This window comes from Lepidochelys kempii, chromosome 8, assembly GCF_965140285.1.
Source record: "Lepidochelys kempii isolate rLepKem1 chromosome 8, rLepKem1.hap1, whole genome shotgun sequence".
Lineage (NCBI taxonomy): Eukaryota > Metazoa > Chordata > Testudines > Cheloniidae > Lepidochelys > Lepidochelys kempii.
The window spans coordinates 8,470,100-8,497,738 of NC_136387.1; the positions used below are offsets into that span (position 1 = coordinate 8,470,100).

The 27,639-nt window shown below is 40.2% G+C and overlaps 1 protein-coding gene across 1 annotated transcript in view; it reads left to right on the forward strand.

Annotated features, from left to right (window-relative positions):
* The window catches only part of ADAMTS2 (ADAM metallopeptidase with thrombospondin type 1 motif 2), a 258,738-nt gene extending 235,209 nt beyond the window's left edge, over window positions 1-23,529 (forward strand). Inside the window, exons 13-22 of the mRNA XM_073355401.2 lie at window positions 1,188-1,321; window positions 2,055-2,178; window positions 2,872-2,952; window positions 5,311-5,474; window positions 6,681-6,840; window positions 8,401-8,533; window positions 15,113-15,320; window positions 16,629-16,758; window positions 17,824-17,913; window positions 22,426-23,529. Coding sequence (XP_073211502.1) covers window positions 1,188-1,321; window positions 2,055-2,178; window positions 2,872-2,952; window positions 5,311-5,474; window positions 6,681-6,840; window positions 8,401-8,533; window positions 15,113-15,320; window positions 16,629-16,758; window positions 17,824-17,913; window positions 22,426-22,886 — 1,685 coding nt within the window. The 3' untranslated portion in view covers window positions 22,887-23,529. The remainder of the gene's footprint in view (window positions 1-1,187; window positions 1,322-2,054; window positions 2,179-2,871; window positions 2,953-5,310; window positions 5,475-6,680; window positions 6,841-8,400; window positions 8,534-15,112; window positions 15,321-16,628; window positions 16,759-17,823; window positions 17,914-22,425) is intronic.
* The last annotated feature ends 4,110 nt before the right edge of the window (window positions 23,530-27,639 follow it).

The window sequence follows — 27,639 nt, forward strand, 5'->3', positions numbered from 1 at the left end:
AGTGCCTGTCTTGTTTGATGACTTAAGCTATCCTAGATCCAAGCACTGCAGTAGTAGAGAAGTATATTTTTGTTTAGGAGTAAACGGTGTGGTCCAATACTCTCCTAACAGTCTTTGGAAGCCAATGTCACATACAGTGTTGAACTGTCTCTATTCAAGGGCAAAATCCTATCTGCTTTTTCAGTTTTATATACAGTGAGGATGAGCACTGAGGCAGAATTCCACCCCTTAGGTAGTGGAGCTCTGAACTGCCCAAACACAGGCCAGATTGCACTGTACAGAGTGCAGCCCCCTAAGAAGTAAAATGGCTTATTTGGATATGTCTACACTGCATTGTTAACCCAGGTCTGTGGGACCCGACCTTGTGGACTTAGTGTTTCCAACTACGGCTTGAGCATCCACACTGCAATTTAAACTGTGGCTTATGATTGCTGGACCTGGGTCCCAGAACCATGCTAATGTATCTGTATTGCACTACACAGACCTCCTGTCTCACGTCTGCAGCTTGAGCGCTGTCCACTCTGCAAAATGACAGGGCTTGGACCTGAGTCTCAGGGGAGCTTGGGCTCTGATGCCCCCTCCCACCAGCAGACTCCTATGAGCCAGGTTCTGAGTGCTTGCTGTCCCAGGTCAGACTGATTTGTGTGTAGACAGAAGGTGGCCACGGGCTCAAACCTGAGTTCAGAGCCTGGGCTCAATGTACAGTGTAAACTCAACTAAGTCACTAAGGGTATGTCTACACTGGAAAAAAAAAAGCTCACGGCAGTGAGTCTCAGAGCCTGTATCAGCTGCCTTAGGCTTGCGGGGCTTGAGCTACAGGGCTAAAAATAGCAGTAGAGACGTTCCCAGTCAGGCTGGAGCTCAGGCTGTGAAACCCGGCCAAAGAGGTCAGTTTACCTGGGCTCTGAGACTCGCAGCTGTGGCTCTTTTTTTGCAGTCAACAAACCCTAAGATACAGTCCCAAGAACAATCCATTGGTTCTTTTTTATCCACCAGTTTCCAACTGAGCCTTCATAGAATAATGATAATAACAATTTAGCATTTATTGGATGCGGACAGTGTGCTTGGCGCTGTATGAATGATGATGCAGGCTGATAGCTAATACTGCTGCCATTCAAACTGACATTCGTAGCTTGAGCAAAGGAGCGGTTCAAACTTAACAAAATATGGGGCATTTTGTCTTCTAGCTAAAGAAAGGTGCCACCTATACTGTGAATCCAAGGAGACTGGTGACGTAGTTTATATGAAACGAATGGTACACGATGGAACCCGCTGCTCATATAAAGATTTTTATAGCATCTGTGTGCGAGGGGATTGTTTGGTAAGTAGCATCACTCCTGATGCTTCACTTTTAACATTTTTCAGGACTAGCTGATGCAAAAACTGTCACAATATTGTGTGTGATATTTGCAGTTGCCATCACTTTGCATAGGAATAGATTCCAGCAGCATCTACCTATACGGGTAGTAGTATGTGCCGTGTTTTTAAGATGAACCGTGACAGTTAGCTTTCAGTGAAGCTTTTCCTACATTAGGCTTGATGACGGTGGAATGTATAATGAAATATGAACATACAGCAACTTTTGAAGAAAGTGATGTTCAAAGGTATGCTGTATCTATTTGATCTGGCTATAATCACCAACAATTTGTATAAATCGGGATCTGCTATAATTCATTAGTATTTTAAATTACAGTTTGCAATGGAATTATAGCCCTATTCAACAATGATTTCTGCGGGTGTTTATCTTTAAGCAGGTGCTTAAATCCCAGTGGAACTTAAGCATCTGTTTAAAGGTAAGGACAGGCTGAAGACCCTTGAGTTAATAGTGATCCTTTCCTGAACCAGGACCCTAATGAATCACAAAATATATTTACCTAAGCTACAATTACTGTGATGACTGGAAATGTGTGTGTTTAAAAACCTATGGGCACTCTAGGGAAGTACTATAATTTTTTAGCTAATATTAAAAACCTATGTTTGATATCTGAACCCAAGGATCATTTGAGTTAAAGTTTGGATAAACAAGTATCATTGTCTTTCCTCTCTGCTCACAGAAAGTTGGATGTGACAGGGTAATAGGTTCCTCTAAGCAAGAGGATAAGTGTGGTGTCTGTGGTGGAGATAACTCCCACTGCAAGGTGGTGAAAGGAACGTTCTCCAGGGCACCAAAGAAACCAGGTCAGTTCATTCAAGATGTATTGTTCTGGGTGAATGATTTCAGTGAGTTCTCTTGTTTGTTCACTCTGGATCTTTTTGCTACTATGACAAGCACAGGCCTATTGCAGATAGTTTTAGGCTAAGCTATTCCAGCAGACACTGTCAGGACTTTATCTTTGAGATGGGTCTGGAGTTTGGAAGTATGTGAAGACCTTTTCCAGGTCGTCGTCCCTCTATGTTAAGATCAGGGCCTATGCTTGGCACAGGGAAGTGATGTTAATGGTTCCCCCCAAGAGACTTATAGACTGATTCGTATTGCAGATGTCTCTGCAGACTAATGTAGCTCATCTATTGAATCTGATTCCATGGAATGCTATGACAGTATCTTATCCCCAGTCATTACCAGTCTGGAACCTGGATGTCCTCCTCTTCTGCATTGTGTTTGTTCACTTCAGGAGATAAGGAACCATTTTGGTCTGAAGTGGCATCAGGTTGCTGATGGCATTCAAGCTGTTTTTGTTAACCCAGAGGTCACTGTCTCTTTCCTCTCTCATTACCTGATACAGGAATAGGAATAGCATAATTGCTTATGCCCAGCTTGCTTTAAAACATCCTGAGTTTTGTAAAATAAATCCATTTACATAAAGTAAAACAGACTTGCTCTGTTTTTGTCATATTGACCAGTTATTGTTTTTTTTAAATATTGTAATAAAGGGTACATTAAGATGTTTGAAATTCCTGCTGGTGCAAGGCACTTGCTTGTACAAGAAACAGATGCCACCATTCATAATCTTGGTGAGTATTCATTTGTGATATTTTCTGTACAGGCTTAGTTTGCTTCTCCCCCACCCCCCAACCTTGTAATGTGTTTGTGCATCTGTCTATGCGTAAGAACACTCCTCCCTTTACATGCACAAATCAGGAAACTTACTAGAAAATTGGATCCTAATTCCCTCATGTTTTATTACTTAGCACCTTTGCAGGATGATCCCAGAATCACTGTGTGTCTGCTGCTATATGGGGTGATGAATTTCATTGGAGGGTGTGATAGCATTTGCATTGTCTTCACGTGTATAGTTCACAATATGCATTCTGTATTCAGCTACTTCCCAGCTACCTCCAAAGCATAGCACTGTCATTCTCTCTGTTTCAAATTCTGCACCATTGTTAATAGTAATGATGCTAGGATGTCCGATCAATCACAAAATTTAGACAGTAATTGAAATCTTCTCCTTACGGTGCAATGGGATCAGTGAGAAGCAATGTCTAATAGGTTGTTATTAATTGAAAGTGGATTCACAGCCAATGGCTTGCTAATTCTGCTATGAATCATTCAAGCTTCTCTTCAGTAAATGCTTCTTAAAAATGCCGTTCATTGCCCTGTGGCAGATCAGAATGGTGACCAATTCAGGAAACACACTAGACTCATTCTTCATTTGGGGTAAACCAGTTGCATTAGTGTGACCATCCATTCCCTTCAACCTGCTTCTTCACAAGCCTGTACATACTGCTAATATAATTATCCTTCAGGACCCTAGACTGAGACAGTGAACCCAGGGAAATGTGGACATTACGGGGGGGGGGGTCATTCCTGAGAGGAGTAGGCTGCTCAATCTGCTGTTAGTGAATGGAGTGGATTAAAATCTGTATAGAGATTAAAGAAACACTTTATCTTCAAACTTCAACACAAAACTTAGGTCAACCAGATACCATGGCACAAGATAAACCACTCCCTTCATCCCCATATAAAGGACAGGGTAGAAGACCAGCAACAGATAAACCAATGTGTGGTGTTACCTATTTTACTGCCCAGGCTGAAGAACATATGACCACTTTCCTTATGCCCAGATGTTCCCTGCATGCACCCAGCAGAAGCAGCTCATGACTCTGAATCCAAGTGCAGCAGCTTCAGGCCATGTTTGCTGAACTTGAGGGAAAAAGAGACCGAATTGTTGATAGAAGCAGGATATAGGGATATTGTAGAGCAGGCCCAGCCCAGAACCGGCTCCTCCACTTGGGGAAGCTGGTTTCATCAAGAGGGGGAACAATATGGAATGGAGGAAAGACTCCCTTAGATAGGACCCATGTTCTAACGGGTGGAGGAGGCTGATAGTTGCTGCCGCAATAAAGAGGTTACTCCAGGGGATGGGGATAGAGATGTGAAATGCAGACAGGCTGCAGTGATAGAAATCAGTACATGGTGCCATGAGGTCCACTTGGTGATGCACATCGGGATACACATTGGTACCTGTATTTTAAGGGTGTGGAGGGTTGTCAGAGATGTCTGGGAGTTGAATTTAGTTTTCTAGAAAAAGTCTTCTGTCAAGACTTTCCCGTTTAGTTTTCTCTAAAATGCCTCCAATTCCACACTCTGTTGAAACCTTAGGGTTTCAATGTATGGATGTGTATATGGAGCAAAGAGGAATAGTTTACATTCATTAGGCACCTGGAAACATTTGGGGAAGGGAAGGTCTATATAGGGAACCAGACTGCTGGTGCATAAATTGACAGAGGCCTACATTTTCCAAAATAACTGGTGCCTGGGGATGCCTCAGTTTTTGAAGCGCTACTAGTTACATCTTAAAGAGGCCTGGTTTTCAGAGGATGAGTACACAGTGCTTTCTGAAGATCAAGCCCTATTAAGCTGTCTCAAAATGAGCCCCTGAAATGGAATCACCCAAAATCACTAGCTACTTCTGAAAATCTTGGCCAGTGGTTGTTGGTTTATTTAAATTATGAGGTGGGGGAAAGCCTGAAGGTGCTGAGGAGTGCTTGAGTCAGATGTACACATTTGCCTGGGATATCAGTAAAACAAAGACCACTCCGGTCTCTGATAGTAGAAGATAGGACAGAAATTAACTAGAGAAGGGATGGATTCAGATCACAGGGGTGTATCCTGGAAAAGTAACTGGAGAAAAATACAAATAGACACAGGGCCAAAAAAAAAAAAATACACAGAAGTCTCTGTATTAGAGTGAGAAAACAAAATGAGGTAAAGCAGAATGCCTAAAAAATTCTCTCTCAAACCAATGAGAGAACTGGGAAGAACAGACACTGGTATGCTTGGAGCTCTTTCATCTAGCCTTCTACTGAAAAAAATATTAGAAATGAGATGAAAACCCCAAATATTCATGTTTGTTATGTTATTTATAGCAATTAAGAATCGAGAAACAGGGAAATTCATTTTAAATGAAGACAACTATGTACCGGATTCTAAAGTATTTGTTGACATGGGTGTGGAATGGGAATACCGGAATGATGACGATAGAGAAACAGTGCAGACCATGGGGCCTTTGAGCAATGGAATAGTCATTCTGGTAAGCCACTTGAAAACCATCTTCTGTGGAAGACAGTGTCTGGGTTACACTGAGTCATAATGTTTTATAGTATATTATAGGTTCCTTTTGTGAAACACATTAAGTCATCTGCTTTAAGAATAAAAGTGATGTATTTTAATCCCTTTCCAACTTGCTCATTACCACTTACTGGAAATGTGTTTAACAGTGACTCCAGGGTTCTATGTCAAGCGTCTGACCTTCCTGATTATTTCCTGTGGATGGCCTAGAAATCATCACTAGCTAATGGATATCCAACTTACTAATCACAGCTGAGATGTGAACATTAAGAAAAAAATCAGTGTAGCACATCATAGTCAGATGTACATTACCCTTTAACAACATCTGCACCCGCTTTTGAAAATGTCTGACACAGGATGCTTTTGCATCAAGGATCATTTAATGGGGTCTCAGGTGGTTTAGTCCATATCAGAATTTTAATTCACAAATCTTTCAAACTCTGCTCACTGTACTGTATATCGTAAAACAGTAAATGCAGTGTAAATACTGTGGGCCAGACCCTCCACTGGTGTCAATTGACAGAGTCTCACTGAAGTCAGTGGAGCTGTGCTGGTATACACCAGTTGAAAATCTAGCCCGCTGGAAGAATAAAAATTACATTCTCTAAGGGCCAGATTTCAATACCTTTACTCACGTGGAATAGCAACATATTCCGTGAATGGTCCCATTGGCTTCAGTACTATAGCGGAAGCTGGCTCTAAGTCATTTTTTATGTGGAAACTCCATTCTTTGGTTAGGTAATGAGTTTATTATTCATAGAACTTGCAAGACCATTGTAAGAAAGGTTGTGTTTATTACAGAGGTTATTACAATTCTTTCCACCTGTTTTAGTTAATCTTTGTATTTTAATTTATCTTTGTTTTTGTTTTATCATTGTACCCTAATGTTTCTCTCCTTTAGAATAGGATATGGAAAAATTTAGTGCTTTCAAGTCAATGCAACACTGGCAAGAAAAATCAATTCAAAGCAGTGATGGCCTATTTAAATGTGCAGTATAAGAATCCCTATGTTCCAATGATAAAGAGATACTTGATAGCAAGAACAGTTCTAATGGAGTTAAAACATTTAAATCTCTTGGGGAACATTTTTATATCTGTGTCATGATTGTCATTGTAAGATTGATATAAACTTTTTAAAGGTTTTTTTTTTGTCTTGTTTCCTGACTAGGTGATTCCTCATGGTGGTGCCAAGATTTCTTTGACTTACAAATACATGATCCATGAAGACTCCTTAAATGTAGATAACAACAATGTTTTGGAAGATGATTCAGTAACACATGAATGGGCTCTGAAAAAATGGTCCCAGTGTTCAAAACCCTGTGGAGGAGGTAAAATGAACACATTTAAAACTGATGAAAGAAAATGCCTTTTTTATTTTTTACACAGCACAATTAATCTGCGGAATTCATTGCCACAAGAGAGTAATAAGGCCAAGAGCTTAGCAGGATTTTATTTAAATAAAGGTTTAGACAAATAAAGAATAAGAACATCCATATTTGCATTCAACTAGAAAAAATGTGTAAGGAATATTAACCACTGTGCTTCATGATACAAGCTGAATGCAAGCATAGGGTTAGGAACAAGCTTCCTCTTAGAGCAGCTTATCCCATAACTGCCCATTGTCCAAAACAGTCTGGAGCATCCCTTACTGCTCCTAGAGACAGGATATCTGGCTAAGATGGACCTTTGGTCGCATCTGGTATGACAGTTTTTGTCTTTGTCCCTGTCTGTTACTGAGAAATTGTACCAATTATATACGAGTTGGCTGTGTGCTGATGAAAACTAGCATATCAAAACTTCAAGCACATAACAAAATCACACCCATTGGCAGATGAATCCTGAATCCTTTGTGTCCAGTGATCTTAGCCTCCAGCTTAAGGATCAGTGAGTACTAGACCCTGATCCTGATTAATGCTGGTGACAGTGCTGCCTGGAGAGAGGAGGTTTCAGCTGCTGTGCTGTGTGGCTGCTCTTTTAGGTGTGCAAATTTAGAGGACACTGATGAAACTTTTACCCTTGTAATGCCAAGAGGTGCCCCTTTAAGAACATAAAAACGGTCATTCTGGGTCAGACAAAAGGTCCATCTAGCCCAGTATCCTGTCTCTGACAGTCGCCAGTGCCAGATGCTTCAGAGGTAATTAACAGAACAGGACAATTTATCAAGTGATCGTCGCCTGTCGTCTAATCCCAGCTTCTGGCAGTTGGGGTTTTAGGGACACCCAGAGCGTGGGATTGAGTCCTTGACCATCTTGGTTATTAGCCAATTATAGACCTATCCTCCATGAGCTTATCTAAGTCTATTTAAACCTGGTTATACTTCTGGCCTTCACAAAATCCCTTGGCAATGAGTTCCACAGATTGACTCTGTGTTGTGTGAAGAAGTACTTCTTTATGTTGGTTTTAAACCTTCTGCCTATTAATGTCATTGGAAGATGCCTAGTTCTTGTGTTATATGAAGGGATAAATAACACTTCCCTATTCACTTTCTTCACACCATTTATGATTTTATTGACCTCTATCTATATCCTCCCTTAGTCGTCTCTTTTCTAAGCTGAGCAGTCTGTGTTTTTTTAATCTGTTCTCATATGGAACCTGTTCCAGACACATAATTATTTTTATTGCTCTTCTCTGCACACTTCCAGAAGAGTCAGTTATTTATTGTGATTATAGCTTCGTTGTGAGAAGACAAAGAGGACTAGTAGTTCTGGGTGCTAAACAGTTAGCTGCTTGTAATGAGCAGAGTAAATGCTAACCAGGTGCAATCTACAATCCTGTAGAATGGTCACCCACTGTTCAAAATACACTATTAGCCACTTCATGGACAAGTACAATCTGAGTTGTGTGTAAGTATTGTAAATGCTGAAGATAAAAGAAGTATCTTTCTTAAGGTTATCAGTTTACAAAATATGGTTGCCGGAGGAAGACAGACCACAAGATGGTTCATCGGAGATACTGCGAGACGATCCAAAAGCCAAAGCCTATTCGCAGAGTGTGCAATCTGCAGGAATGTTCCCAACCAATGTAAGCTTTGCTGTCCCTTAGAATTGGTATTAGCCCATGTCCAGTTAATGCCAATGGTTAACTGGAACGAAGTGCTTTCAGCTATCCCCATATACCTTACTACCCTGACACATGGCTGTTTTAGATTAGGAGCCCTTCTCCGTCATTTTACATCATTGCCTAGATAGTGTTATGCAATGGCACAATATCATTGCTAAAGTGTTGCTTGCAGAAACACTGTTTCTGGGAATGACCGTTCCCGCTGATTCTGAGATAGGTTGGGTCAGAAAAATACCCATTTCTTGATCCAGACACTTGTATTCAGTGGACCAGAAATTAAGTAATATAAATTGATTTTACAGAGTGTGAATTTAACTATATAAAAGCAAGCATATAGAGTGTTATTTAAGAGAACAAGTGTCATACACTTCTAATACAAACACCAATAAAACCCACAGCATATTTTTAAAGCTGCAAAGGTCAGGGAGGGGAATGGTTTGGCTCATGCAAGTTTTTGCTGAAACATTTATGTTGATTTCCATGGATACCCCAGGACAACATTTTAAGAGGTTATTATTTGTGCTTCCTTGTTGTATATAGTCAGTTATTACGGATGTATTTATTCACATTTTACAGGTGCTTTTTTGACTGGCAGCAAGTTAACCCTGTCACATGTAGGACTCACATATTTCCCCTGTTGCTACCGCAACAAGGAAGGAGTAAGTTGATCTACAGCTTTTATCTCTGGCAACCAAGTCTAAATTCCAGTGCGTGTGATGAATAACTAGACAATACCAGCCAATATTTTGTAACTCCCTTCCAAAGACAAACATCAGAGAAGGAGAAGCCAAATAACTGTGCCCCATCAGCACCACAAAGATCAGGGTTTAACAAGTTTATTTACCAACAGTGACTTAATGACCATAATTAGAACTCTCTGCATAAAGCTACAATCTTCTATTACTCAGTTATAAGCTCCTTTCCAGGTAGTAAAACTATAAATGAAAGTAAAATTAAATTACACTTGCACATGAGCCACAAAATTCAGATACGGATTTCAAAGACGCCAAATTTAAGGGTGCTGGGATCTGGAGTTTTGGGTCAGCCCAGTATAGAGGTATTAGCCAGCTACAAAATTCATATCAGGATCTTGGTTCTAAACCTCCAATGTTTCAATATTCTCTGATCCAGGGTTTTGGTTTGGGCCCCCTCTCTAATTAAACTAGTAACTTCGTTCTCACCTAGAAGGTGGCTTTAATCCTAAATGGGGCCTGGATTCAACCAACATTTTAGGCCTTTCCCCACCGAATATTTTCCTTTCAACCTTCCCCACTTTCAGATGGTCTTTTCCTTCTTGTTCATAGGTGAGGCAGATTTTGATTGGACTCCTTAGCACTGAGACTGACAAAATAAAACTGTAAGATGCTGCTCTCTCACAATCAATGGAGGATCATTGCAACTGAATTGTCCCAGAAATCCTTTTCCTATAAGTGATCTTGTAGCCTTACTCCTCTAACTGTGTAATTTCATAAAATCAGAGGTTAAAACCAGAAGAGACGTATGAGTCGATCTCCTGGTCAATGCAGGATTATTCCCTACACCACCTTTTCTAGTGCTTTGTACAAACTTTAAATGTCCCAAGTAATGATCTTTCCATCAGCTCCGTTGTGGAACTCTTCCACTGCCTAACACATCTCAAACTCAGGGCATTTTTCAGTGTATATTTATATTTAGTTTATGCCAATTGTACCTGCATGTACCACACTAAATAATATCCCCTCTTCTTGGTTTCTCCATCCCTTAAATGTTTGTAGACTGTGATCATGTACACCCACTTTGTCATCACTTAGCCCACCTTTCAGTATTCCTCGTAAATATCCTCCAGTCCCTCACTCCTTCCACTTTGTCACTCTAGTTCTTGCAAAATTGTGCCCAGAATGTAATACAGTGTTCTAGGGGCAGTCATGGAGGAGTTTTCAGCCATACCACATTGCAAAACATGGGTAAAATTTTCAAATGTGCCTAAGTGTATGTCTACACGGCAAAGGAAAACCTGTGGCTGGCTATGCCAGCTGACTTGGGCTCCTGGTGCTCAGGCTATGGGGTGTTCCATTGCTGGGGAGACTTCTGGGCTAGGGCTGGAGCCCAGGCTCTTGGAACCTGCAAGATGACTTAAGCTCCTAAGTCATTTTGGGGGAAAATGGGACTTCAGCTCCTAAGTCACATTGACTTTCAATGACATTTACACTACTAAGTACCTTAGCTACTCTTCAAAATGGGACATAGGTGCCTGAGGTACTTCTGAAAATTTTATCTGATGTCTAATTTGCTTTTCTGTTTCATCTGTAGATAGATCAGCGTTGCTGCTCCCTAGTTCTCCCTTCTCATTGGGTATTTGTGTTTGGGGTTATTTCCCCAGTTGTATTTGCTTGTGTTTTTCCAAGATGAATTTCACTTTATTTTCTTCCCATGTTTCTAATCTCTCTTGGTCCCTGTGTATTATTTCTCTGTCCTCCCTGGGCCTCACAGCTCTTCTCATGTTATCATCAGTCAGTTAACTGAAGTCAGCCACTTTGACGATCACCAAGGAAATGGTTATTTCTGTGCATCTATAGCTAAATGTCCCCCGATCAGCTAGGCTGTAATACTGATTTTTAAAGCACTATTTCCTAAATTGCCATCAAAGGGATTTACTGATTTATTTCAAGAGACCCTTATCAGATCTTCACAGAACATTATGGAGCTTAGTGGTATGGTGGCAACATTGTCTTCTGCCATTGTGAAAGAAGGTGAACCTCACTACTGATAAGAATGAGCTCAGAGTTCTGTGAAAACTGTATTACAAATACTACATTGTCAGAAAATATCCTGGGACCAACATGGCTACAACAGCCCTACACATCATCAGCAAAACTAAATTTCATCTGCTCTGTGGCTAAGCATCAAATACACCGCAACAGCTTCCACTGTAGACAGAAAGCACTTCCCCTTTGCAACATTCTTGGTGTCTAATGCTGTGGGGAGATGGTATTTAAAAATGGATAAGCTCTGGATCCAACAGAGATCGATCAAGGAAGTCCCCAAAATGAGGCTGAACTTTTTGAGGCTCCCTTTTATTTTCTGCCACAATCTAATAGTTTCCTCAGATACTCCTCTGCCTCCTTTGTGGCCTTCAGCAGTTTACTGCTTCACCCCACCCCTCCACGCAATCCCGACTGGGAGGAGAAAAGGGACGTGAGGCGTTAGTTTGTTCTGACCACAACACCTCTAATTTAGATTCTATTAGAGACAGTTTTCCAAAGAGAAACAGCTGTTGTAACAAGGACCACATAGAAAAGAAAAATGAAAGTGACATATTATTCTCCTCTTGGTTATGCACACAACTTCTGTTAGCACTAATGGGATGTGTGCATCTGCATCAAAAAGGGAATGTATACTTACAAGAGTCTCAGTTTGAGCATCCCAGTGTAATCATGCTGTCTACATGTTCTGTACAGTACTGAATGCTGAACAATACAAGATGCTTAGTGGTTAGTAGTCTGTTCTTTAAAATATTACTGCAGGGATTTAGGAGGCCTTTAATGTTGCTCCTAAGAGAGATTGGATATATTGCTTTGAAGTCTTCAAAATTACTTGACAAACAGCTCAGTTCTGGCTTTCAGTCTTCTGGAAAATGAGTCTATATTTTTCATGGTTCTTCTAGGTGGTTGGTTGAACTGTCACCCTCTCTGAGTAAACTCATCTGTAAGAATTACTGCTATAACCCCATCCTCTGCTATCAACAATTGTTTTAGTGGTTTATTTCCCTGTTGGTTTCAGCATGAATTATTTAGGCTATGTCTACACTACCATGGTAAGTCGACATACGCTACGCAACTCCAGCTACATGAATAACATATCTGGAGTAGACGTACCTTACGTCAAGTTACCGCAGGGTCTACACTGCGGAGGGTCGACGGAAGAAACTCTCCCTTTGACTTACCTTCCTCTTTTTGTTGGGGGTAGAGTACAGGGGTCAACTAGAGAGTGATCCGCTGTCAATTTGGCAGATCTTCACTAGACCTGCTAAATCTGCCATCGGTGGATCGATCTCAGAGCATCGATCCCAGCTGTAGTGTAGAAGTAGCCTCATTAGAGGTTTACAAATAACTACTGTTAGGGAAGCTGCTGGGAAATTGTTCTTTTCAGTTCAGAGTATCGGCAAAAGACAGGTCCGCTAAGGTTGGTATCCAAGGATCTAACAAGGAATTATTATGTTATACATGTAGATGGGATTGCTTATCTTTGGAAACATTCGCACACCAATAATTAAGTCTTTCTGACTTCTGGTTCACCTAACTAATTGCACTAAACTTGAGAAACTTGTTGTAGATTTTGGGTGAAATTTTCAAAAGCATCTGACTGACTTAGGACCCCAAGGGCCAGATTTTACAAAGCTGCTTAGGAGATGCCAAAAGAGGCAGAGTGGTGCCTAGTGAGATTTGACAGGCACCTTATTCCCTTTGGCTTTCATTGGGAGTTAGGCCCCTAACCTGCTTATGCAGTTTTGTAAATCCTATTGGGTACCTGTATCTTTAGGCTCCTAAACAGCTTTGTAAATCGAGTACTAAGTCCCACTGAATGTCAATATAACAGTGAATAAAAGTCAATGGGACTTAGCTTCCTAAGTTGCTTAAGCTGTTTTAAAAATTGGGCTGGAATTCCAAAGGTATTTAGGTGCTTTTGAAAATGTTACCATTTAATACTAGAGGGAAAAGGTGGATAAGGTCAGATCTTTTAGTGGACCAACCTCTGTTGGTGAGGGAGAGAAACTTTTGAACCACACAGAGCTCTCTCTCACCAACAGGAGCTGGTCCACTAAAAGATATTACCTCGCCCACCCTCTCTTTCTAATATCTTGGGCCTGACAAGGCTACAACACTGCATACAACCGCTTAATACTACTTTATCTTAGGACTGGTGGGTTTTGTTTGTTTTTTAACTTTTGAAATAGTAAATCCGTAATAGGTATCTAGAGAGTGCACCAAACATGGGCCTGTAATGAGGAGGGGCCTCATTAGAGAATTCCAAAGAAAGAGAAGTTAAGTGGAAATATTCATGCTGAGATAACTCTGTGGGGGGAAAAAACATTTTCCTTTTTCTTTTCCTAGCCATATCAGTGATTCATGTGTTTGGTCTATTCTTTCTGAAGATAAACAGAATTTATTGTAAGGGTCTCAAAAGGAGCCTAAAAGTGTTAGGTGCCCACATACTATTGGAAATCAATGCAAATTGGATATCTAACTTCTTCAGTCTCCTTTGCAGATCTCAGCCCTTTTACATGCAGTCCTTAAAGGACCCCAGCTTATAACCAAAATAAATGAAATGAAGTAATATTGACACCTTCATCTCAGAAATAAAGAACCTCTAATTGTGCCACAGTTAGAAAGCATTACTACACCGGTGCCCCAGCTGAACTCACATGATACAATACTGAAGCATGGTAGGAAGAGATGTGACCTTCATTATAATGGGTTTCATGCCTCTGGCTGTTATGCTTTGAACTACAGTAGAATTGTAGCTGAGCTGCCATCTACTTACAAGAATTTAATAAGCCTGTGCACAGTAAAAAGTTGAAAAGAAAGCAAGTCATTGTGAGATGAATGTAGGGAGGGACTCAATAGGAGTAGGAAGCTACAAGCTTTGAAATGGTTTCATAAATGTTTGTCCCCAACCTGCTTTACATCTTCAATATTAAAGACAAAACACCTCTTTTGCCAGCTGCACATATGGTGATAAAAAAAACAAATTGGATACAGTTTTGTCAATGATAGAGAGCACTGAATTCAAAATGGTGGTACGGAACCTCTAGACAACAAAAATAACCCTTCAGCGGATGAAATTTTACATTAATGCTCTGGACTTGCACAGTCTTTCACTGTCTATTCTGAAAAATAGCATTGATTTCCCCTTATTAAAGAACTAATCATGTAAGAAATTTGGTTGTGGAACTCCACATTTTGTATTATGCCAGTGCAAAAAAATTCTGAAATTCTCAAAAATGTATTTGTGTGTGTTCCCTTTTCTTTTTATAACCTGAGATACGTCTGGCAAGATTTAGCCAAGAGATTTAGAATTCTTCCACCTTCCCCTATATGCAAAGTTCAGTTTTATCTGATATTTCTTCAAGATCCTTTATGATACAAACCTGCCACAGTATTAACTGCTGCTGAACCTAAAATATTAAGTTGATCGACTAAATTCCTTCTTGTCAGTAGCTTGCTTGGAATGGTAAGACGCACTAAATCAATCCTAATTACAATAACCATAAGTGCTACCACAAACAGAGACCAAAGGACCCATATTGCACTCTTTCCAGTGCAGAAGACACTGCTTGGATACATTTAGCCACTTACTGTCAGCTTCAGTGCTGTGGCTAATTCAGCCCTCGCAGAACATTTAGTAATTTTTATTTATCCTCTTTCATTTACTAGATTGGGATCAAGATCAACATACTGCTAATCCTGAAATTTAAGAATTATAGTTCAATAAATATTTTTTACATGACTAACGTATGAGAGAGGGACTTTTACCTCACATGTCCTGTTTTTCATTAACCAGATGGGTTACAGGAGATTGGGAGCCCTGCAGCAAAAGCTGTGGAAAAACAGGATATCAAGTACGTTCTGTACGATGTATCCAACCCCTGCATGACAATACAAATCGTTCTGTTCATACCAAATATTGCAACAATGATCGTCCAGAAGGCCGAAGGTCTTGCAATCGAGAACTTTGTCCTGCACAGTGGAGGATAGGACCCTGGTCACAGGTAGATAATGATCATAAGTAATTATCAATCATATTTTTCATATATTTTATAAAGCAGGGAAGGGGGAGTCTTCAGCGAGTTGTCCTGTCCTGTCCTGCTACTGCACTGACTGGAAAACTTCTGCTTACCAATGTAGAGCACACTGTATCCACCAGGGCTAATTCAGCATAGAAGTGAGTATAGGTGGGGGTAATGGCAGTATGACCAGAAGTAATGCTGTTTGATTTGGCTCCCATGAGCCAGATCTTTCTGGTCTGAGTTGCAGTTTCAGAAAGAAAGGAAGTGGCGCCTCCAGCATTTCTCTTCTGTTTGTTTCTTCAACTATTTCACCAAATGACACTGCTCGGAGAAAAATAATACAGTAGATTGGTGTCATGCCTTTTTCTTTTTTCCCTAAAGTCCTTTAGGGACATGGCTGGGTTTTTTAGAAGTGCCTAAGGGAGTTAGGCACCTAACCTTATTGCAATTAAATGGGCATTGGGCATCTTTGACAAAGAAAAGGCATTATGAGGGAAGGTTACAAGTATTGAGTAAAAGGGATTGCAGGCTGGTTGTTCTTCCAGTGCTACTTTTTCCATACAGAGGTATTAGGTACAAAGCAGAGCCAATGGTTCTAGCAAAGTACCAGGAGTCGGGAATTTTAAGCTCCCTGTTCCTGACTCTTCCACCAACATAGTGTGCAACTTTGTAAGTGTGCACTTACCCTCATTGTACTCGGTTTCCTCAGGTGTAAAGTATTTACCAACTTCCCAGGAGTGCTGCAAGGCTTGATCTATTCATGTTTGTAAAGTGCTCTGAGCTCATCAGCTGGAAGGAGAGATGCAAATGCAATGTAGTGGCATTACATGTCAATCTACTCAAATTGAAAAGATACCATACATCAAAATTATCTTTCATGGTGGTTCTCTATGAAGCAATTTACAAAGTATAGCTGTATCTGTAGGTACAACATTTGATTTTATATCTCTTCTATACCAATAGGAGCCATAGTATTGTTTTTTTCTTCGTGGCTTTCATAAGAATTGTAAGCAATACAGTTCAGGATAAGTGCAGTGACTAGATGCATATAGTCTTATTCATATGCTGCTTGGACTTTGAGCTCTTCTAAGGAGGGATTGTGTTTTCACAGTGGGCTCTCACCAGGGTTGGAGGGGTTTGTGAATGCTCTTGTAGTATGAATGTGATAATTGTGGTCAGGTCAAATTATGTACCATTACATAGCTGGACTGTGGTCCAAGACAAAAAGAATTCCTAATAAATCATGTGCAAAAGATGAATCAAGGCCTAATTTGTGCATTTTCTCCCCAGTGCTCTGTAACTTGTGGTAACGGCACACAGGAACGGCAGGTTTTGTGCAGGACGAGAGACAATGCTAGTGGCTATTGTACAGAAGACAAACCGGAAACAATGAGGATCTGCAGACTATCTCTATGCCCCAGTAAGCACTGTGCTCTTTGTTCTTGTGACTGGCATGTTTTGCTAATTTTGAAAATATTATTTCAATTAAATGTGGTTAAGCAGTGAAGCCCTCCTTAACTGAATTCACATTCATGCAAGAGATTAATTTGTATTCAGCAAAGTGTGTTAGGGGTTTCGAGTGTCAATGAGATTGTGGACCTGTAAGTGGTTTGTGTGGCTAGCATACTTTCTATGCCTAATTATTTCGCAGTGATATGGGACACTAGCCAACCCAGCTGCTACGATATTGCAGGCCAGAAGCCCAGAGAACACTAAGGTGGAATTATGGGAACTGCTGCTGCTCAGTGCCAGTGATTCTGAGAAGTCTTGGGATTGGCCAGAGTGTGGTGGGGCGGTACCCATTAAAAGCAGCAATATGTGGAAGTGGGCCTCTTCTTGCTCCATCTCCCCACCAATGACATTTCAGGGCTGTTGCTCTCTTCCTGTCACTTCTGTCAAGACAGGTCATCTTTAGGAGTTAGCCTTGAAACATCAAACAAGGTATCACATATTTGTGTCCACTGAGCTTGTTCCTGTCCTCACTGGCTTTTTTGCCATTTGCAAATGTTGCCTGTGAGGTCATTTAAAAATGATAAAATTGTATCATTTTAAACTTTATTATTATTCAATAGTACTGATGTTTTGCTAAGTAGAAATATGGCCTTGGAGTTAGCCTGTTGACTTAAGAAGAGTATCACTTACATGTACCACATGAAAGATCCTAAAGAGTGCAGCTGTTAAACACAAATGTGATGACCCTTAGACTGCAGTACATGGTAATACTGCTACTGGAAACTGGTGCTTTTCAGTCTTCCTTCCACGTTTGCTATTATACTCCAAACCCAGGGAGCAAATTATTAATTAATAGCAAATTGAAAAAAAGACATCAACTATTCAATTATTCTAAAAGATACCAACCTAACAACATTCTAGTCTTTCTCGCTGCTACTTTTTTCACTCAAGCCAGTTCAATTTGATCCAGTTATGACATAGTAAAGCTACTAATGTTAATACATTTTTGCTTACATTTTTTCCTCTATTCCAGGAAATGTTTCTGATCCATCAAAGAAAACCTACATGATACAATGGCTGTCAAGACCAGATGGAGATTATCCCATCCAGAAAATATCTTCAAGTAAAAGACCCATTTATAACTCTGCCTTTGCCCTTAAATGCATGCCACATCAAATGTGGACTTTGCCTTTTGCTCTTTTCCTCTCTATATATGGAAAATTCCCTTGACTTTACCAAGTTAAATCTTCGGCTGAATCTTTTTTCCGCACTGGGCCCTTGGTGCGCAGTGTCTTTCTTCTCTGGAGCTCGTGCACCAATGATGGCGGAGGCCTTGGAGTTGTTGGATGTGTGAAGTAGGATCTCTGCAGTGTGTTGCACTCCTCTGAAAGGGAGCTGGGGTCAGTTTGCTTGTTGGTTGGTGATGGTGAAAAAAGGCTTACCGGTTCATGACGTTCAGTTTGATAGCAAAACTGAGAACTTATTGTGAATGTGATCACATCACAATAATGACACCTTGTAGTGCTAAAGTTCTCCTTTATCTAAAGGCTCTGAATCTCATAACATGCTAGTTTTCCTTTTGGAGTAGTTTGTTGGATGAAAGAGTTCATTCCATTTTCCGTTGCAGTGTCATTGCTTACTTACCCATGCTGCTCAAATCTATTCCTAATTTAATAACTGTTTGTTTTTGTGAAGAGCTTATTATTACAAGTAGCTCCATTTCTGTTGATATTTTAAATGCTGCTATTGTGCTGTACACTTTCTTCAAACTCCTACCTGTTCTGAATATTTTCTTTTCAAAAGCTGCAAGGTTCTTTTTTTCTGCATACCATTTTGCCAGAGTTTTGCATATTTTTCCTACGTTTTGTTAAATGTAAGTGGTCCAAGCTATAAAGGTTTGTTGTTGGTGGTGTTTTTTTAAACATAGTTGAGGCAATGACATTTGCATTGACTATGATGTCTCAAGTTGCTCAGCATTGAACTACTTAGGATCATTACATCCATTGGTCTTTTTTCACCATATGCATGTTTGACTTGATTGGTATGATTGTGTGTGTGTGTATGTTCTATATATGTGTCAACTGGCAAACATAACAGTGTGAACAACTACAGAATTACCTCAATTTTTATTGCTTTTTTTTGCATAGGAAAAAAAATAAATTTTTGAAAAATGCCTTAATGTTTAAATGTAATGGCATTAAGTACCAGATCCGGCTTTAAATACAAACAGTACACTGGAAACATGAGTTAATCTTCATAAACAGCATTTTTACTTGAATGATAAAATATTGGAAGGAAGTAAATTTAATCAAAGGTTAATTTGCACAGGCCGTGTACATTTCATAAAGAAAAGGTCATTTATTTAATGTCTCAAAATTTAATTGCCATTGTTGCTTCACCTTATGTGTTTGTGTTGGAAGATTTGGAATTCACTATGCATAAAACCATTTGTGACATTAAGTAATAGTAGAAGTATATAAATTTTTAAACACCAGTCTTTGAGTTATATAGTAAATTGCTACCTTATTCCACTGATCCTATCCTTTAGAAAGGTGGCACTTCCAAATCTTTGGCTCTTCAGCAATGTAGCACTTCAAACTTGTCATTATCATGTGATCACATATTTAAATTTTGGTGTTAATATGATAATTTCTGGAAACATGTTAATAATTTACATGACAAGGTGAAAAAGCAAAGACACATCCCTGGCACTGAATACTGTTATGTAAAATAATTGGTGTTTAACTGTATAAATATATTCATGACTGTTACCTTAAATAGACAAATGTTTAGTGATGTTTCAAGATCTGGGTGGCTATAGAGAATGGTGCAATAAGGTATCTGGGCATTGTGCACTATGTCTATATGCACTTTGGTTTATCAGGGATATTTTATTAGTGTTTTGTATGTATTGAACATTAATATTAAAGATGTGCCAATTCATTTTGCTTTCCAATATTTTTATTAGACCAATTTAATGTGTACCAAAGTGACTTTGAAACTGACTTATTTTTTTCTTAGTGATGATTTGAAGTCATACTGCCAGTCTGTCATGCATACTGCAAATAAAATAAAAGTTCAGCACATCTGACTATTTTGGTTTGAAAAGATAATATACATTTCATTTTGATCTTCATGAGTTACAAGGTTTTGGAAATTTATTCATGTAAAATATGAAGCTAAACTTTTTCAGATACTGGAATTTGATTCTCGTGTAATTTTTATGCTTGATCACTTCATGTTTTTGCTAAAAAAAAAAAAAAAGGCATGTTTCTAAAGAGGCATCTACTGACTCTTATAATATATAGACGAGAATGGCTGTGCCTTTTGAACCTAAATTTAAATGTTAGCTTGCAGAAAATTCAACAGGTACTATATATTTGGAAAAGCTTGTACTAAAGCCACATAGGGCAAAATGTTCAAAGGGGCCTCACGCATGAAGAAAGTTTTATAGATCATGTTAAGTTTTGCATGCAAAAACTTGCACACACTAAATTGCATCTGCAGGCTTGAAGCCGCTTTGAAAATTTGTCCAAAACTCAATTACTATTCTCAGATTTCCAAGAAGGAGTTCCTTCTGGTTGTTGTCTCAGTTTATCATCTGAAAATAAACTGACAAATTGAAATAAGAACCATATTTTTGTTTTTCTATAGAAAATGCAATAATCAATGGATAAAGGGGTTAGTTTAAAGACAAGTAGTTTGTCTTGTCAATCAACTCTAGCTTTTCAAAGCAAGAGGAATAGTTATTAGCATATGCTAGACTGATATGTTTGCCAATTAAACACTATAACTCCCTATATTTTTAACTGAGCATGAATGAAGAGCTGACACCTGTGCTTTCTAAATTCACATAATATTTCTGAATCTGTCGTGGTGCTGTAATTTGCTGAAATGTTGCTGAGCGCTTAAATAAAAGGGTGGCAAAGTATGGTATCAGTAATGCTAAACATATGTGGCTTTATGTATATTCTGCAATCAGGTATACTGTGAATTAAGGCAAGTATTTGAAATTGTACATCTTGTCCTATAAGAGTTCACAACAACTTCTGTTATCATTACTAGTCAATAGGTATGATTGTGTTCCCATGGTAATGCAGGAACTCTCACCTACAGGTGGCTCGTGGGTTACTGCAGAAGACGGCCCTGGAGCTTATAAAGTTACAGTCAGCATTGTGGCTACTGAGAAAATAACTTGTCACTAACCATTCAAAGTGTTGTTCTAACTTGCCCTCTTCCTCAGCACGTTCCCCCAGTCTGGGTTTATTTAGGTGGCAGGAATTAATGTAATTCTGTTTGTTGTCTTGCCTAGAACCAGGAGGTACTGGGGCACTGCAACTAGCGTAGTGAACAGAACACAGAGAGCCTGTAGAACTGTGTCCATGCAGGGGGGACAGACAGCATGCTGTCCCTGACGTGCAGTGACTCCTCTGTGGGTAAAAGGGAGACAGGTGGAAAGCCCCAGCCTTGTTAGCTTCCACTGGCTAAGAACTACTGATTAAAGATTGCACCCCAGCCAGTCTGCCCGGGGGGAGGAGGGGAGACAAGGGTTTTAGTGGTTTCAGACTAGACTTGGATAAATGCTTAAGAAGAAGAATATGGCTAACCCCCCTAATCTTAAACTTTGCCACATGCAGTTCACTGATACCAGGATCTGGCCCAGTGCATTCATTGTGACTCATTCAGACTAGATGATCTAAATAATCCCTTCTGGCCTTAACATCTATTAATTATCCTGGTTTAATCTTTATTAGGTGTCTTCATTCCCTGATTTACAGAAGTCAGGGATTTGCAGTGAGTCTCCCAGTCACTAATGTCAGTTAGCACAGTTCTACCTCGCTTGTGTAAACAGCTCACCATATTCCAAGTTCCTCCTTAAAGGCAGAAAAGGTTTGCTCCAAAGTCTTCACAGTTCTCGTAGGCAAGATAACCATTTAGGAGATGCCACCACTTTCAGACTGGAAGCTAGACAGCTGAGCAAGAAATGACTTCCATATAAATTATTTTAAATTAGAAGCTATATACAGCCTCAGCCAAGACTACAGCTTTTTGAAGCTCAGATATAGGCATATAGAAGTAAACCCAAGGCTGAGATTAGTGGCTTTTTACACTTTAATTCCTCCTCATTTTTAATTAAGTCACTGTTACTCTGCATAACAGCATATAAAAGGAGTGAAGGAATAAAGAGCTCCTGAGTAAAATTTGTGACTTAAGCTATTTGCGGGCTTAAGGTGGAATTCTGGAGTAGCAACATAGCATTAGTAAGGTTGTTCTAGTTCACGACAATGCAGTGAACTCATGTCACTGCCACAGCCTAGCGTTAGTGTAGCATAAGGGAAAGGTGTGGGGTGCTTGGATTTATCATAGAGATGGGTCCAACATGCAAAATTCAGATCTGGCTTTGATCACCCTAGAGTTTGATGGTGTCAGGATTTAGGGTCTCAGTTACACCTTCTATAATTAAAAGGGTCCATTTGTCAAATTCCCAGCCCAGTTTGTATTTCCAACCCTACCCCCATTGCCAAAGCCTGAGTGTATCTGTTGCTGATTTTATAGGATACGACTTTAAATGTTCTTCTAGGATAAGACTTCCCCCACGTGCTATTTATTTACCTTTCCTCTTTCTCTCTTTCAGGGGAACGTTGCCAAGGAGACAAGTCCATGTTTTGTCGCATGGAAGTTCTCTCTCGTTACTGTTCAATTCCTGGTTACAATAAGCTGTGTTGCAAGTCCTGTAATATGTATAACAACATAACAGAGGATAATAATGTAACTGATTCTAACCTAAATAAGAACAACATTGAGGAGAATCTCCTGCCTACTCTCACTCCTCCTACTGGGGTGGTTGTCATGCAGGCTACCGCTGGTCCTCCTCTGGTTTCCAACTCAAATATCACCCATTCCAATGCAACTGAGGACCACCCAGAAATTAATGCGGTAGACGTGCCATATAAAATCGATGGGCTGGACAACGAAGTACCGCAGCACAACCTCATCCCACGGAGGAGGCTGCATTACGAAAGGACAAAGAACCAAAGAATTCAGGAGCTGATAGCTGAGAAAAGAAAGAGGGAGACCATTAGTAAGCTACATTAAAATGGAAATACGGCACAGACGACATTTTTCTCTCTTATAGAGATGTTACCACCACCATCGTAATGCCCATGTCATACAAACTAGAGAAAGAAAAAAGCGGTGCTATGGCAGAAATGCCAAATTCTAAAGCCTAAAACAAACAGGAATGTAAGATTGTTTCATAACGCTCGTTGAAACGTTCTGATGGCTAGGGTTCCAGGGTGCTATAACGTACTAGTGCAATATCAGTACAGTATTTCACTGAATCCACACAAACCTATTACCTAGCCCAGATCAGCCGGTTTATGGATTTTGGGCTCTTTTCACTCCTCAATGCCTTGCATAACTCCTAGGGAATGCTAATGGGAGTTGCATTCAACAGGGAGGAGAACAGAGTCCGTTACCTACACATGCCTTTAATAGTGATAACCAGTTGATCAAGAGAAGTATTGCATCAAACCATACAATAAATTACTCCCAGATTCAGGATGGTATTTAAGTACATGCATGACTTTAAACATGTAAGTAGTCCCCCTTCCTTAAATGGAATTATTCTCATGGCTACACTTACCTACCTTTCTTAACTGGAACCTTACATTTGAGATTCTTTGTACACCACATATTTAATCTAAGTTCAGAACTGATAACCAGTAGTTTGCATGTTCCCATAAATAATTTCAAAGCATTTTTATCTATAAAAATGATTTACTATTTGACTGGACCTATACAATTTAGACTGACAATGTCCTAATCTTTTGTTTGAGTATCTTTATTTCATAGACTTTAAACTCCTGTTATACAATATCCCCAATGGTTTTAGTTGACATTCTTTTCAGTCTACCTTTTATCAACACTCTGTTTAACTTAAAATGACTGGAGTCTCTTTTCCTTTCCTTTCCTTTCCTTTTCTTTGGTGCTTCATGAAGAAAGTGTAATTGTGTATGTTAACATTTTTCATGGTACAATGTTATGTCATTCTGAAGGAACACATTGTGTTATCAATCTTTCCTTAGGACAGCTCTGTTGCAGCAGAAGTGAACATTGTTCATCATGCTTATATGTAAACACAGTACCAAGTGTGCTTAGAGCTTAGTAGCCTGACAGCCCTTTGAGTACTTCCTTTCCCTGTAATGTCTTCTGAGAGCTGAGGGCAACCTCACCATTTTCCATAGCTCATTCTGGATGGCTCGTAAGTAGAAGACATTCAGCGTGGTTGTTTGTACCTTTTGGCGAGGCCATGCCTGCTTTCAAAGGTCTCTATATAATGCAAGGATGTTACCAGCCACCTTACAGGATAAATTAATGTGTACAGTAGGTACTGAGCATTTGAGCCAAAGACCACTAAGCTCAGTGGAAAGACTCCCATTGACTTCAATGGGTTTTGCAATTGGAATACTGTATGAGTAGGGAATTAAAACCTGTGTGTTTGTGGGGTTTATTAATTTTGCTCTAGCCTAGTGGGTTGACTTTCCCTTGTCTGCTCAAGCTTGTTAATATTTTCCAGGGGATAAGGTCTCTTTGAAACAGTCATTTCACATAGAAAAGATATGCAGGGGTTAGGGCTGCCTTGACACTGCCAGTTCACATAGACAAGGCAACTGAGAGGTGGCAAAATGCTCTCAATTCAAATTTTTGATCTTGAATTAAGAAGATACAAGGTGGTGGTCTCATTTGCAGAGCTAGTTTGGACATATGCTACATAGCTTAGTTGCTGGTGATGCAATGTTGAGCCTGGCAGCCAGGCCCTCACTGAAAAGGAAAACCCCAACTTACTTTCTGCTGTCCATGCTGGGGCCCCCATTTCTACTTTTAAATGTTGTGAGTGAATGGCTCACCTAGCTTCCATTGCAAAGTATCCTAGTTTAGATTGGAAAGAGGTAGCACTAAGTGCACTGAATTATTGAAACCAGCAGCTGAATCTATGCCCAGAAACTGTTGACAGGACAAGAGCCAAGGTTTAACCAAAATAATTTACAAAGAATATTAGACAAAGTACTAGAGAATGGGGCCAATTTTATCCCTGGTATAATGCCATCAGCTTCACTTCCTCACGGGAAGGTGTGGAGATCAATTCAAAGCACTGTCTGAGCACTTCAGAAGCATTAAATGATAGGGGCATATATAACAACCTAAATTGACAGAAGTTACATCAGGGCTTGCTACAGGTCAAGACTCTTGTAAGATCCCTGTGCTCATGGCATCTGCAGGAAGGGAGATGCACAGGTTTCAGGGTTCAAAGTATTAGCTTAAGGAGCTATGCTGCATTAGCAGACTCAGAAACCTCTTTAAAGGAGTTAACTGCTAGAGGGGGACAAAGATCCACACACTCCCTGTCTACACTATACTTACACAGCCTCTTCTATTCTTTTCCTACACTGACCTCTTCTCTTGTGGCTGGTGGGAGCACGTTCCACTAAAGCATGGGTTTCTTTTTGCTTCCAAAAAATAAAATTAAAGGTCCATATTGTGAAAACACTGAAACAGGCTGGGTTGGTGCATGTGTTAGGTCAGTTGGTTGAATTAATGGTTCAGATGAAGACAAGAACAGTCTTAATATCAAACAGTTCTATGTTTGACCCACAATGCTATCTTCTACAATCCCCAAATGCATACAGTCTACCAAAAGCTTGGACAGAAGTGGGGCAACTACCAGTTTTGGCAAGGAGGAGAAAAGGCCAAAGAGACAGCAGGAAAATATCATTTGCAGGTGGGGGGGGGCAAGTATACACACCCATTCTTTTTGTGATGGAGGAGAGAAGTATGAAGGAAGGTAGGCAGTGCAGAGAGGAGGAAAGGGGAAGAAGCTGTGGGTGCAGCTGCTGGCTGAAGACAATAGGGTGAGTTTTCATGATTCCACATGCTCAAAGTGGTGAGGTTGCTAGCTGTGGTCATGGCTCATACCTAGGGTGAGTTTGGCACACCTCAGATGCAACCCCAATAGGTATATTAATATTTGGCTCAGCACCTGCATGCTTTGTGCCATCAAAGGAGGAGATGCCAGCAGCTGTATACACCTGTAACAGAGGCACAAAGTTGTTATTAATCATATTTATTACATTGTCACCTAAGGATCAACTAAGAATCCCCCCCCAACTTGTGCTAGGCACTGCATAGAGCAGTCAAAAGGCCCTGCTATGAGATGCTGACTGATAAAGAGATGAGGCAGACAGCCTTTCCCTGTGTGCTCCCAAGCATTGCCGAGTGGGACCTGGGCTGTCTGTTAGGTGCCTGCAGCCAAGCGCAGGCCTGACCATGTATATGGGAGTTTAACATTATGCAGCTGCCGCGCCCCTGAGGCTTTCAGTGCCTGTAACAAGTTTAATCTGACAGTCCCTCACAGTCCGGTTCAGAGGCTGTCGTGCATATGCATAAAATAGAAAAGTGAAGTCATGGGCTCCAAAAAGGAAAAACTGGGCAACTTTTATCTCCAAAAGTCTTAGTTAAAACAGTTTAACAGTTAACAGTTTAACTCCTTTGATGGCACAAACTTAGTTTAACAAAAGTCTTAGTTAAAACAGCCCTAGTTCAGCTGCTATGCATAAAATCTAGATTCAGGACAAAGCAGGGTAGGTTCGAATTCACAGCTTGTAGAAAAATGAGCTATTTTATGCTTTTTGAGTTTCCCCTGGTCTGTTGTGACAGTTCAACTTAAAGAATACTCTCCTCTGTCCCTTTATCACCCTAAACATATAACTTTAGGTCTGTGAGGGCAATACAATAAACAAGGAACCCCACTCTAACATAGCCAAACAGCATATCCAGTCACGCAGTAAACTAGACAAACCTATTTGTGGGGAAACCTTGAAGGCTTTGGAGCTATGGAGGTCTCCACCTCCCCAGAATTCTTCTCCCTCCAACAGACCATGTGACCCCTTTCTCCCCACCCCCTTCTCTGCATCCTAAGTGTTGACCAGCACATAGTCTGGGAGAAATCCCCCACCCCAAATCTTTGTTTTCCCTGCCTAGACTCCTCATGGGGGGAGGAGTTTATGGACACTTGCAAAATTCATTTGGTGGCTTTGATGGATAACAGCCCTGTACTGTCCTCTAGTACCTTCTGGGGTCATATTTCCTTCTTCACATACAGACATGAGAGAACATATTTAAATGGTTTCTGCTGCTCCTGAGTGCATGAAATAGGTTTAGCAAGCCAGGGTATCCAGGAAGAAATACATGACAAAAACCCCACAACTCAAAAGTTACCCTACAATTTGCCCATTACCTTCATAGAGAGGGTGGAATGTTGTGTGTCAGAATCTGACGGAAAAGCCACCTTTTCACTGAAACATCCCACCCTAGGAAAGAGTAAATTCAGGGCGGGGGAAGGTGTCTGCTTTTCTGTATCATTTTGTACAGCTCTACCCTGTACCCATGGTTTGCAAAGTAGCAAATGACTAGATGCATTCTGGCTTATGTTAGAACTATAGGAGAGCCAGGGCTGAACGCTCTGGAGATGAAACTTTTGTCAACCTCACAAGCTGCATTTTGAGTTTCAAAGCTAGTCCAAAGTTCAGAAACAGTCTTGGCACTTCAACACTTTCCCCCTTCACGAGAATGATTCACTTCTTAAAATCAAACAAACCAAAAAACAAACCAGATTTACCAAGCTTGAGAGAAGCCCATGCTGTATAGTAGAACACACTCCACAAAAAGCAAGGCTGGTACTACGATACATATGGTATTCATTAGGGGCCTGACTGAGCCAATGCCCACAACAGTTGATGGGTGTCTTTCCATCACCTTCCATGAGGATTGGACCAGACCTTACAGTTTC